This window comes from Cinclus cinclus, chromosome 10, assembly GCF_963662255.1.
Source record: "Cinclus cinclus chromosome 10, bCinCin1.1, whole genome shotgun sequence".
Lineage (NCBI taxonomy): Eukaryota > Metazoa > Chordata > Aves > Passeriformes > Cinclidae > Cinclus > Cinclus cinclus.
The window spans coordinates 22,784,811-22,799,062 of record NC_085055.1 but is presented as its reverse complement, the minus strand read 5'-3'; the positions used below and the strand labels follow the sequence as shown (position 1 = coordinate 22,799,062).

At 43.2% G+C, this 14,252-nt stretch overlaps 1 protein-coding gene across 1 annotated transcript in view; it reads left to right on the top strand.

Moving 5' to 3' along the window:
* Nucleotides 1–262: 262 nt before the first annotated feature.
* The window catches only part of HS6ST1 (heparan sulfate 6-O-sulfotransferase 1), a 180,027-nt gene continuing 166,037 nt past the window's right edge, over nt 263–14,252 (top strand). Inside the window, exon 1 of the mRNA XM_062498997.1 lies at nt 263–780. Within this exon, the coding sequence (XP_062354981.1) occupies nt 263–780 (518 nt within the window). The remainder of the gene's footprint in view (nt 781–14,252) is intronic.

Below are 14,252 nucleotides of genomic sequence, written 5' to 3'. Positions count from 1 at the left end.
TCCCAAGTTTGCCGCTGCGCCTCCGGAGCGGCTGGCTGCGGGCTGCCCCTGCCCCGCTCCCGGCGCTGCCTGCGGCGGGGCGGGCGGGGACGGCGGCGAGCCGGCCGAGGCGACCCAGGGAGCGGCCCGGCGCCCCCGGGGAAGGCTCCGCTCCGGGGAGCAGCGGGGGGAGGCGGCTGGCACGGACGCCGGAGCTCCGCCGCCCGCCCCCCGGCCCCGCCGCAGTCTGCCCAGCGCCGGCAGCTCCGGGAGATGGTGACACATGAAGCGTGCGGGAAGGACCATGGTTGAGAGGACCAGCAAGTTCTTGCTGATCGTGGCCGTCTCGGTGTGCTTCATGCTTATCCTGTACCAGTACGTGGGGCCGGGGCTGAGCCTGGGTTCCCCCAGCGGCCGCTCCTACTCGGAGGAGCTGGACCTCTTTCCCACGCCGGACCCGCACTACGTGAAGAAGTACTACTTCCCCGTGCGGGAGCTGGAGCGGGAGCTCGCGTTCGACATGAAGGGCGAGGACGTGATCGTCTTTCTGCACATCCAGAAGACCGGCGGCACCACCTTCGGCCGCCACCTGGTGCAGAACGTGCGGCTGGAGGTGCCCTGCGACTGCCGGCCCGGGCAGAAGAAATGCACCTGCTACCGGCCGAACCGCAGGGAGACCTGGCTCTTCTCCCGCTTCTCCACGGGCTGGAGCTGCGGGCTGCACGCCGACTGGACCGAGCTCACCAACTGCGTGCCCGGGGTGCTGGACCGCCGGGAGAGCGCCGCAGCCAAGACTCCCCGGTAGGTCCCGGTGCTCCCGGCCCCTTGCCGTGCCCTGCCCGCCCCTTCCCCTGCCGAGCCCCCTGCCATGCCATGCTGCGGCACGCTGCCGGTGTGCCGTGCCTCAACCTGCCCCAACCTTCCCTCGGATGGTTCGGCTCGTCCTCCCCTCCCGTCCTCCGGGCTGTGCCCTGCATCTTCCTCCTGTAAATTTCCTGCTCTTTCCCTCCCACGCACCTCGTACACTGCACCCTCAAGCCCGTGGTCTTCTGCTCTAGCAGCCTCTGACCTCTTACCGAGAGCGTCTTTGTGCTGTTGACGCTCTCTGTTAAACATTTAGCCTTTACCTCGGACATCGCTTGCTTTTAAGAACCCATTATACCCTAGCCCTAGTCTCAAGCTTGTCTTTGTAGGCAGCTTTTCCCTAACCCGTGCACGCCTTTTCCTCCAGCTGAAATTGTTCTCCCGTGCAGCCGAGGAGAGGCACACGAGCCCAGCAGCGCTCACTCTTCCCTCCCTGGTTTACTCCTCCAGACTGCACACGGTTTTTTGCACATTACAGAAAACACTCCTTAAACACTCTCTCTTTTTTTTTTTTTTTTTTGTGTTCCTTGTTGTTGATCCCGATGGGAGACCTGAGGTGAACTCTTTTGGGGAAAGCAGCTGCCTTGTAGGTGTTCCCTGGGTGTCCTTCCTGTGTGCACCAGGAGAGAGGGAGAGCCATCCTGAAGCACCCTCAGTGCACCCATGTGGAAAATCCAGTGTATTTCTGCCCTGTTAGCCCATCATTTCCCTGCCTTGGTCTCTCCATGAATTATAAGCATCAGAGGAATTTTCTGTCTAAGCACTCTAGTAATGACAGTGGCGTATATTAAGATATCCAAAAGATTGTATTCTTTCAGCTCAATAGACTGCTGTCTTTTATTTGACAAGGCAGTTTTTTTAATTATTACAATTTTTTAACACGATGCGCATTCCTTTGACGTATTAGTTGTTCTATTACACTGTGTAATCTGTTTGCCTTCAACTTTCGTTCTTTAAGATGCCCAAGATCTTATGCTAATATTTGCTTATGCCATATACTTCATTTATACATTGTTACTATCATATATAATCCCTTTAATGAAAAATGGATTAAGAAATTATATTTGGGCATCATAACTGTGTTTTCCCTATGTTTTTTAAAAGCCATTCCTAATGTTTTTTCTTTCCTTGGAGCCAGGTTGGATTTCTGGGGTTCTTTATTGTCTCTGTCATGATCGCTGCTGTTTTCAGCCCGTTTCAGTGTTAGTCATCCAAGTATGCTCAGCCTGCTGATGACCCAAAGTCTGTGACTGAAGGGTTGAGGCTTTCCTGTGCTCTCTTATTAATAAGGTGTTTGGGAACGCGTCTGAGTAAAATATCCTCTGCACATCTGGGTTGCTGCTGAGATTTTAGTGAAGTGTTGTTAGGAAAAGCGCGCGGAGTTCAAATCTGATTTTAAAAAAATGGAAGAAAATTTACCTGTTTTGTGAACCTTGGCACTTGGTTAGCAAACCATTTACCTTATATGAAGACCTGTGTGGGTTTATGAATTGTCTCAGAGCCTTGTGTGCTTCCGTTGGCAATTTTGTATTAGAAGTGTTATGTGTTCAGTATTCAACTTTCTTCTGTTCAGCAGCTGAGTTTTTTGTACAGGCACCTTGAGAAAGGGGCACATCAGGTTGTGAGGCAGCAATTAAATTCCTTACAGCAACTCATAAGAAGTTGAGAATCAATTCTATTGCTTCATCTCACATGCTTGTAAATAAGATTTTCATTGCCATTTGTTTTGGAGCATCAGGAGCTGTATGCTTCTGCACGCTTCTTAATTGTCTTGGTTTTTGGATGTGCAGGAAGAATCATTAATCCCGTCCCATTCCCTCATGTCTCTGCATATCATGAAATAGTTGTGCCCAATGTTGTCTCTTCACTTCCTTTAAATCTAAGTTAGAATTTCGTGTCTGGGAGTTCAAGGACCGTGATGTGGAAGCTGTTGATAATCTATGTTTTATGACTGTCTGTTAAGCAAAACCCAGAATTTACTGTATCCTGGGCATGGTTTCAGTGCAACCAGCTGCTGGCTATTTCAGTAATACTGTCCTAGGACCCAGCTCTATTGTACTGCAGTCCAGTTCAGTTGGCACCTTATCTAAAATGTGTTTTATTTCATGCCTAACAAAATTGCAAGTAAGAGACGGGCAATGCTTGCTTAAAATAAGAATTAGATGTGTTTTCTTTGTTAAAATACAGATAGTCTTGTATTATGTCCATTATAGTAAGAGCAGTATCACTTTATTTGTCCACTGTGGGTGTTGGATCTCTTATGTTGAAACTAGACATCTTTCTGGGTAAGGTATATTCTAGGAAGGCTCCTGTTTTCTAATGGAACTGAACTATGTACAAATCTCTCTCAAAGGAAACAGAAAAATGAGCAGCAAACAACCATTCTGTCAGATTCTAATATTATCCAGTCTGGATTTTGGAGTCTGGTCGTCAAATTCAGCTTTTAAAGCTACGGTATTGGCTTCTGCATTTGCTGCTTAATACAAATTTTAAACCTTTGCTCTTCCAAATATATGTTTGTCCCCAAAAACAAAACAGCTGACTTGTGACTACAAATAAATCTTCCTTCTAGTGAATGCTGGAAAGCATGAAGGTCACTCAGTTTTGCCCACATGCACAAATCATGAGGTTCAAGCTGTTCCCTTTGTAAGGAATGCAGTTCTGTTGCTGCCCAGTGCCCTATTGCACCACATTCCATAACCTGGGCATGGATCATAAATTTGCAATGCAATTCAACTTTCTTCATTGTTCAGTTGTTCTGTGTTGGACTCAATGATTAGGAGCCCAAGATTGCCAAAGGCTGCATTTCTTCCTTTCTTCCTTTCTTCCTTTCTTCCTTTCTTCCTTTCTTCCTTTCTTCCTTTCTTCCTTTCTTCCTTTCTTCCTTTCTTCCTTTCTTCCTTTCTTCCTTTCTTCCTTTCTTCCTTTCTTCCTTTCTTCCTTTCTTCCTTTCTTCCTTTCTTCCTTTCTTCCTTTCTTCCTTTCTTCCTTTCCCTGCACTGATGCAGTGTTAGGGATGGGTGTGTTAACTAATGGGTCAGCACCCTGGTTCTCACCCCCTTCCCACCCCCTCCTGGTGGCTTTCCTGTTCTGTATTCAAAAAAATTTTGTATTCTGGACTTCTTGAAGGAAATGTTATGTTTTATACACAGCCAGTAAAAGAAAGATTGATTTGTTTGGGGGGTTGTGAAGCTTGGGACTCCAAGGAACTCTGAAGTTGGCTGTGTTTATCAGTTAAGTCAATTAGCTGCAGCTCTCTTCATGGCTTTAGTAGAGGGCAGATTCCAAGATTTGGGGAATGGAGGCCTGATTGCTCCTTGTGCTGTTGGGCATAAATAATGGCTGCAAAAGATGTGTTTTTGGTTTTTTTTAATAAGTAATATTAGGATGCATTCCTTGAGTCACCATGCTGATACTTCAGCAAGCAGAAACTAAGCAGAAACTGAACTGCTCCCTCCAATTTGTTTCACTTAAGAGACCAAATCTCTTCAGTTGATTCTGAAGAGAAAAAAAAAAAAAAAACAAACTCATTTCAACTCTTTTAATTGAAAAATCTGTGAACTGACCCACTAGTGACTTGTTTGTCCAAGGGTGACAAGCCCTTGCAGGGGTTGGGAGGTACCTGTACTTGGAGGACACTTCAGGTGTGTGAGCTTGACTCTAATATTCTGCAGAAGCAATAAAACAAATATATTACACCAAAATAATTCTGTGTCTCCCCTCCTGCCTGTTCCCCCAAAAAAGCCCTGAATAAACCCCAGACAACCCAGGCTTTGTTACTTTTCTGCTGCCTCATGTCAACAAGAACATTGGAGCTGGCGTTTTCCTGGAGCTGCATTATTCACGTGGAGAGGGTTCAAGGCACACAGCTCCTTTAAAACTGCATTTCTGGAAGCTCCCTTGCTGGGAGAGTGTTGGTTGGGCATTGCTGACTCCCCCAGCTCTACCTTCTGTTAGGCTGTTGCAAGCATTGTGTAGATTTTTTAAAATTAATTTTTTAATGAGCTGCCTCAAGACATGAGCTTAGCCTTGGCTTTCTGTATGGGTTTCTGTCATAGAAGTTTGGTTTCTGGGTTTATCTGTGGACAAAAATGACAAAAGTGTGTGCATGCTTCTGATTTCAGTAATTTTTTTCTCAAGGTTTCATACGTGTAGCAAGAAAAAAAAAATTGTAATCCACATACTTTATGTAAGAAATCCATGGCAGGTCAGTAAAACCTGCTGTTATGCAGATCAGTCAAGAATGTCTCTGATTAGCTATTTACAGCTTATGTTTTGGGTTGGGGTTTTTTTAAAGAAACAATTAACAGGGCTCAGCAGTTTGTTAGTTTGATTTTTCTGAAGTGTGAACTTTCACACTTTTCCAACTACATATTTGTCCCATTGCAGGGATCTGTTCTTGGTGGGGTTTTTATTATATGTGTGCTTAGGAGATGTAGAGACACATTGTCAAGAAACCAACTGTTTGAGAATGAAGAGCTTTACCAAATCATTTTTATAATATTAGCACTTCTTAAAAGCTTGGGCTTGTCATTCTTCTTTGGATCTGTGTGTGTTGTGGGTTGAGTAATACCTGTCTGCAGGTATTACTGTCTGCAGGGAGCAAGGGGCACTTTTTTTCACTCCCCAGTTCAACTCAGACTTGTTTATTGCAAAGACCAGTGGAGAAATAACAATGTAAAGCTATTCTCAGTAGCCTGGTTCATTTCTCAAACCTTCTAGCATGTGGAGTATTTTAAATCCTACGAGTCTGATAGGAAACTTCTTGCACCTGGTTGTGCTCACCCACGAAGCCAGGCTTCACAGTCAAACAATTCTAAAGGGCCAGGTAGTTTTGTAGTGTAAATCTTCAAATTTCACAGTTACCAAAAGTAGCTGAAAATTGGAATTCTTCAAATAGCTGCCTTAGGTTTGAGGTACTGTATTAATCTAAGCTTGAGACTTTTGGCTGGTATGCCAGGTTTAATTGCTCTTACTGGGTTTTTTTTTGCTATTGTTGACAAAGCAAAAGGATGTGTGTGTATTTGTACTGACCTGATTTTTCAGAATGAGGTGTTTGGCTGTTTGCTGTTTTTCATTAATCTTTAAACAATAGTTGCATCATAACATAGTAATTTTGTTTTTCTTGCTTAGAAGTTTGCAAACACTCTGCCTAGACCTTAGATTTTGCCTTTTTTGGGTTATCATTTCCTGCTCTACCAATAAAAGTACAGTATTTGAACTAAACCCTTGGATAATCACCTCTTCCCTTTTATATGTTGTTTTTGTTTTTACTTTTATTTCCTCATCTGTTTTATTCCTTTTATTTTTATTTTTTTTACAATTTCTTTAGAAGAGGTGGCTTGAACTGAACTGGATGATTTGCTAGATGCTCCCATTACGAGGACAGTCATTGAAGACTGGTCCTCTGTAGATGCACAGCTGATGGTGCTGGTGCAAGCAAGCATTTTGTGGGTTAATTACTTAGCTATTAGGGGGTGTAACACGTTATGTGACCTTTTTTTGGCCAAAGCAATGCTGAGCCCAATTTTCAGGGTCCTGCTTTGTGAGTGTGAGATGGAGAGCACTGACAGAGAAATACAAGGCAATGCCATTGTGTCAGCTCTATGCTGCACCTCGGAAGAAATCTGTGCTGAAAGGAATCTGGATTTTATCAGTGCTCTAGGGGCTTTAGGTGAAGAACAGTGTGTGATCTGCAAGCATGTGAAGTTGATGTTGCCTGGTGGAATTACCTGGAGTGACGTGCCTGGGGGAGTGTGGTGAGGACTCTTCCCTGCAGGAGGCTGGGGAAGGTCTTCAGTTGGATATTAGATATTAGAATGTGATGTTAGAAGGTGAACTGGACGAGTTCTCCTGTTACCCCTTGAGAAAGCACTGCTAGGGAAGATTAAATTACAGCTGGAGATCATTGCAATGCTGCCCTTTCCCTGGGCCTCTGCTCCTTCTAGGAAGGAAGAGGAGATCATCCTCCTCTTCCCTCACTGATTTGGGGGGGGGTTAGGCTTATTGGGTTTGTCCAGCAGTCAAGCAGAAGCTTTTGGCTGCCTGGTGTAGAAACTGGAGCAGTGTAACCTGGGACCCATTTAATAGAAAGTAAATTGGGACATGCAGGCCTGGAGTTATGCAAAACTTCCTCATGAGCTCGTTTCATAGGTGAGACTGATGTGCCTTACCTGAGTCACATTTGTCCACAGTGCCCACACTTGTGGCTGGCACCAGAACCCTTGGTGACTCCTTGCCAGTGTGTTCCTGCCCCAGATGTTACTCACAGCACTGAAAAGCAGAGCCCCAGAAGAATCAAGATAAAGCTAATTAAGATGGGCTGTGGCTGGGCTCTTCTGGTTACTTTGACCCATAATGAAGAACATGCATGATTTTAAATTTGCTTAGCTTATAGTAAGTATGACATCCATTCAGAGTCTCCCTACTGTACATCCTGCTCTCTTTTACAGATTATGGCTTTTGTAAATCTTGGGAAGTGGGAAAACAGTGTGGACAATTGCCTTCAGCCAGTCAGAGAACAAAAGTCTCTGGTTTATGTCTCCTTATTTTAAGCTTCCAACTATTTGGAAGCAATTTCACCAAATTTGTGGTAGTAATGCTTGAAATGGGTAATATTTTGTCAGTGAACAATTGGGATTATGCTTGCTTTAGAAAGCCAGAGTAATAGTGTAATTCCACAAAGCTTTGTTTATGCTTGTATTTCCACAAAGCACTAGAACAGAGAGGAATTTTCTGTTGTTGACTGAAATTGTGCTTTGACAAGCAAAGATGAAGCATGGTCTTTAAGTCCTAATAATCACAATTGTGATAGCTGCCAAGTCAAGATTTTTTGATGAAATTTTGCTTGGTGTGGACAGAAGGAAATGATACATCAGAAGGAAAGACCTTCATAAACTGAGATGTTACTGTGTTTGGAGAATAAACAAAGTACAGGAAGAACAGGGAGCTGAAGTAGCCCATTAGAAATTTACTTGTTTTGCCAATGATGGCTGACCTTAAAAGCAAACAAACAAGCAAAAAAAAATCACCCTCTGCTTTTTCTAAAGGAAGTGAAGTGGAACGATGAGGAAAGTAAATATACCCAGCAACATATACCTGAGGTGACACAGCTTCTGTACTCACTGTTTGATGTAGTTTTGTTCCCCCTTCTGTTTCTGTAACAGAGTACTCTGCAGGAAATGCAGACTTGAGAATCTCTCTGAAGAGTCCTTTGGAGATGATTGTCACAAAGGCACAAAGAGCCTTGAACACCCCTGTACTGTAGTGTGTCAAGTCTGAGATCTGAAGAGGATGCTTCAGACTGTCCTGGGTGTTTCTGCCAGAGGAGGAGGAGGAGCTGTTTCCCTGGGCATGTCAGGGGGAGCCTGGCATCTCCTGACTGTGGGAAAAGGGTTTCCAAATGAAAAATCAAATGGAAAGCACCACGTATGCTTAACAGGCTTTAGTTGTTTCTACATTTATTAAATGGTGTAAGTCTGTGTCATTTGTGTGCTTAGCCTCAGGAGGACAATGCACTATTCTGGATGTGTTTCATCCCTACAAACTGCTGGATAAGGCTAAGGACATGAGATATTTTTGATCTCCTTTTCAGTGGTGCATCCACAAAGGGTTAAGAAGGTCCCATTGTCCACCTTCAGCTGTAACCTGAACTTCTTAGCAGTGTGAATTATATCACTCTTTCACCTGAGTATCTCAAAGCCTCTTAAAATTCATAGTAAATAGCACCTGGTGTGGTAATAATTTCAGACTTCAGGTCTGTGCCTTCATCTCAACCTCAAGACTCTTCAGGGGTCTGTCTTAAAGCAGGCTTTGACCATAATTCTCAGATTTCCATGTTAGTGTACAGACTTTCCTGCCCCATCAGTTTATCTCTTTTCAGAAGCAACTGGTTTCTTCACTTGTCACTGCATGGCTCTGGTTTTCCCCCCCTTCCAGCCTTTTAGTGGTAAATTCTACATTGTAGCTCACCTGTGTTTTTCTAGAGGAAATATTTCAGAGTTTCCTGCCAATTTAAACAAGAAAACAGTTATTTGCAATTAACTTTTTATGGTGTGACTCTGTGTTTTATTTCATAACTAATCTCCATCCTATTGCATTTTTGTTTTTAAAACAGACCAAGTTTCCTTTTTCTTCATGTTAATTATCAAGTACTGACAAGATGATTTGAGATTTTTCTGCCAAACAGCATTGCTTAGAGTTTGAAAATGCACGGTGACTTTGGACTAATTTCAGATGTATTAAAAGGGACCTTGTTTCTGGACAAGTGCTAAAGATTTAAAAGTGCTGCTTTTTCCATATATTTGAGTGTCTCTACATTTTAGCCTTAGTTATCATGTTAATTATACACACATGTAAGATACCTGATTGCAGTGAAATACTCAGCAACTTTTGAAAGATTTTGTGAAAAGTGTCACACTGGTCATTCCTTTCTCTCTTTTTAATCTTAAACAGCTTAAATAGAAAAGTGGGGTTTGTATTTTTTCCTCTGAACTCTCTCAGAAAATTTAAACATCCAAGTAAATACTGTACAAATAGAATTGACTTTTTTTTGTTGAAACTAACAGCTCTTGCTGCCATGACCCCCTTGCTCTCAGTAAAGATTTTAGTTAGGATACCTGTGACCCTGTATCAAAGCATCAGGGAAAAAATCAATGCCTCCCAGCTAAGACAAACAGGAGCAGCATGCTGACTCACCAGTTTCCTGACAGGTTTTGCTTTCCTGGTGGAGATAGACAAAAGTACAAGCAGAACAGGAGTCACTGAGTACAACTATAATTAGTAAACCATCCCTTCTGTTCACATGGCTTAAATCACAAAAGAAAGGATTACCCCTTCCCCTGCTCCCCTTCCCCTGCTCCCCTTCCCCTGCTCCCCTTCCCCTGCTCCCCTTCCCCTGCTCCCCTTCCCCTTCTCTTCCAAACTGTTCCTGTTTTTAGGCCTTTGGAAGAGAAAATACAGATGTGGTACAGGTCGTTGTGCAAGGAAGAAGATTGAGCAGATTTATTCTGGCTGCTGGAGCGAGTACAGCAGGGGTCATTTAGATTGAACCCCCATTAATGGGAATACTTCATCTGTGGTATACTGCTCAGAAAAGAGATCTATAAATGCATAGGAGCCCTCTCAGGTAAGGAAATGCCTTGACATTTCTTCATGGGGGCAAAACTGAAATTTCTTGTTCTGAGCACCTGAGTGAATTTTCCCTCATTGGTTGTACTCCTCTGGCTGATGGTATTATTTGCACCATATCCAAAATCAATAATCTGAAGTATATCTTTTTCCCACTGAAGTTTTATTTATTTGGCTATATTCACAAATGTGTTTAAAAGTGACACCATCTTTGTGTGTGTACATAACCTGACTCCAGTGGAGCCTTAGCCTGGGTTTCAAAGGCAGTGTGGTAAGATGCTGTATTTTTAACAACCATATTGTGTTACATGTATCATGTCTCTGACTGCCCCTACCCGTGGCTTTGATTTTGAAATGTAATACTATACTGAACGCTAATGGCTCAATATTGCCCTTCTTTTTTAAAAGCCATTATTTGGGCCCAGCATTTAATTCTGCTCTTTTTCTTGTACTTTGCAAATAGGCTTTTTCTGAGCAATGTGTTCTTTCTTTATAATATCTGAGCAATTTTATTTTCCATTCCCTGAACTGATACTTTCTTGCAGGTTATCATCTTGCACCTTGATTGCTTCAATCTATGTTTCTGAGCTTGATAAATTAAGTCTTCTTTCCCTTCAAAGATCTCTTACTGCCTAACCCTTCTCACTCTCATAAGTTACCAGATTTTTACTGAGGGGTTGCTCTTTTTGTTCTGAGTTTTGAAGAGCCCCTTTTGTAATAGGTCAGAAAGTTTTTTTGCCATACAACTGTATACATATAGTATATATATAACATATAACTTTGCCAACATCAGAAACAACTGTTAATCTGAATGGTCACATTTAATGCATTCAATACTTAAGTATCTTTAGTGAGATTCTACTGCCTTCTAACTCAGAAAGGGCTGTTTTCATGACTTTGACTAAATTGGATGAAGCTGACACCTGTTTATGGAGCTAATCATACATAGCAAACACATACCTTATAGAAACTCAGAAGTAGCCAATTGCTATTTTCAGCAGTTCCACTTCACAGTTCCCAGTTTTCAGCCCTGACTGTTCAGAATCCAGTCAGGCTCCAAGCAGACAGTGTGCCAGCAGTTTATATGAGCTTCATTTTCTGTTTTTTAGGAAAAAATGACACTTCAAATATTGAAATGGTGAAACAGAAATCACTGAATGATACATGAGTTTGAATTTAAAAAATAACCCTGTCACTGACTGTTTCTATTAACACAGGGCTGGCTGTAGGTGATTTCCTGTGTGTGACTTGGGTGTGTCAAGAAGGGACTGAAAAACTGCTGCCACAATTGTATGGGTATGAACACTGGTTGTATTGTATGTCCATGAGGACAAAAAGGGACTTTCAGGGGATTATTCAATGACAGGAGGAGCTGTACTTAACTTTTGGGTGTAAAAGGAACATCTGAGGTTTGGGATACAACAAAAAAAAAAAGAGATAAGAAGGGAATAAGAAGGAATCAAACATAACTTGTGTTGACTAGGATTTTCAGGTATTAGATGGTTTGTTAGTTGCCAAAAAAGCTTTTTTTTAAAGTAACTATAAAGTCTTTGATCTTAGTGAAGACATAGTTTCAATTTCTTGCCTTCCTTTGCACCTAATTTCCTTGCCTCAGGATTTGCTGCCAAGACTGTGTGCAATTCTTTAAAGAAATAATATTAGACTACAGCATGCAAGAAGAATACTTGAAAAGTCTAGTGTGAATCAATACAGTTTGTGAGACAGCTAGCTTAGAGAATTTTAAAGACATTTGTCCCTCACTTCTAGAATATATTTAGATCTTTTAACTGCTATCTGCAAAGAACGTTTTTTAAAATATGATTTAGACAACTCCTCCTAAGAATAATTTGGCAGGTTCTGTGTAATTTTCCAACTTTTTTCTTTAGTGTTAGCTGCCTTGAGATGACTGAAGAGGTCGTGGATTTGCCCACAGATAGTGACAAGCTGCTTGTAGCATCTTCTCTCAACAGCAGTGTATGAAAAAGAGGTGTCTTTCCTGAAAAATGCAATTAAAGATCAAGGGAGGTCTCAAAAATCAGGATCGGTACCTGGAAATGGATGAACTTGTGATACAGAAGTTGTGCACGTTCCTTGGAGTGTCCTTGGGAAGCTGATCCTGTGTGATCAGCACAGTGTGGGGGGCACAGGTCTTCCTTGGACATCCCTTTCTCAGAAACGTTACTGAGGATTCTTCTGGACTGTGCTCGTGCCAGCAGTTCTTATCTCAGTGTTAACCTGCCTAAGACAGCAGTGGCTGGGAAGAAACATTCCCGTGGCTGGCTGAGATGTTCCTGCAGTGTGTGTAACAGTGGCTGTCAGCAGGAGTAACACAATTGTTCTGTCTGAAATGGGCTGGTGGAAACAGTTGTGTTTAATAGGATTTCACTGCCTGGAAGGCAAACAGGGAATCGTCCATCCCATTTCCATCCCATTTCCATCCCAGCCAGGGGTGTAGAAGCTGGACTTTACAAAATCTGGATTGCTGCCCACCTTGTTATGTTCTTCAGGGAGGTGAGCAGAGACTGTTCTCAGCCTGTCTGTCCCAGCTTGCCCAGGCAAGTTTCACATCGGTTTGACAGTCCCAAAACTGGGATGTCCACACGTTTTGCCCAGCAAGGTGATCCCTGTACATGAGGGTTTGTGTTCTTTCCAGACAGATGAGCTCACCAGTGCAGGGGTTGCTCCTCTGGTGGTGTGTGGGGGAGCCAGGCACTGCTCCACCTTCTGTCACCAGAGCTGATCAGAGAGCATCTCCCCTGGGACTGAGCCAGCACTGCAGCCTGTGACGGATGCAGCACCACCAGCAAACTCCTCTGGTGCACAGGAAGGGAAGACTCTTGCTATACCTGTGAGCTGGTGAATAGCCCAGGTATCATCTCTGAAAGGCAGCAGAGAGCTTTGCCTGATTTTCATACTCGGGGAAAGCGCTCCTTGCCATCTGACCTGAAGTATTTCAACAATAGTTGTTTTTTATTGTTTGTTAAGTGGTGTCGCCTCGGAGCTCTTTTGAAATATGCTGCCTACACAAGAAATGGGGAAATGTTTCTGTCTTGGTCTTGATTTGCCAGTCTTGAAACCACAGATGAAAAGCCATTACCTGGTAAAGGTGTGTAAGAGCTGTTGGTCTTGAGGACCATATTCACGGGGTGTGAAAGTGGATATACTGTGTTTCTGGGATGAATGTGAATGTGGATATACTGTGTTTCTTCAAATTCCTCTGCAGTGTAACTGGTAATCCTTGTGCCATTCTGAGGGGGGATATTATTTGTCCTTTTTATAAATGCAGAAACAGATGCAAAGGTTCGGTTGTTCACCATGGGACGTGCCAGGACACCAAATCTGTGACAATATGTGTTTGCTGAGTGCTCACCCATGTGCTTACACCAGTGGCTTGTGCCTCACCACAAGCATGGACGGCATGATGGACTTTCCTGCTGAGGGGTGAGCTTTCACTGGGCTGTGTAACCAGGTAACTGAAATTTCCTGTCATTCAGTCAGACACTAGGGGTAAAGATCTTCCAAATCAGTTTTCTAAATACCTTCGAACAAATGCAGAAGTCAGTCATTCTGCAGGCTGTCTACAGTGTGACTGCTTCCATTTGGAAATTACTTTCCCCTAAGGCTTTCTGTCAGAAGGTCTTTTTGGGGAGAGCATTTTCTTCCTTGTGCTCTAGCTGGTGTTGGAGGGGGATGATTTAACACTTGAGGTGTAGTTGGACTGTAATGACAATAGAAATCACAGCAGGAGGGGTGCAGCTGCAATTTATAAAATGTGCTGGATGATCAACAGTGTGTCCTGACTGCTGCATGGATCGTGGTTAACCATGATGAAGCTCTGCTTGTCAGGATATCACTCAGCTGGAAACCTCACAGAAATTGAAGGATGGATTCTTTGAACATTCTGGAGACGTGGGATGCTTGGTCTGCCAAATACTTCAGGCAGGATGAATTGACCCCTTTCCTAATTAGGATATTTCCTGATTCTTCTGAAGGTCTGGAGTTATTTGGGGACTGTCATGAAAATCTGTTTTCTGGATTGAAGCCCAGCCAATCCCAAATCTGGAAATAACTGCTCCTGAGAACAAAAAGAACAGTTATATTTGTCAACTTTACTGTTGTGGGTAAGCAAGATTTAGAGACTCTTCTGCCTGGTGCAGAAAGGATCTGAGAACAGTTTTCTCATATGGAAATAAGTAGAATTACTTGCACACCAAGGAATTTATGTGGCATTTTACTCCTTTTCATGGGAATCTGCACTCGTGTTGGGATGTTTGTGAAAT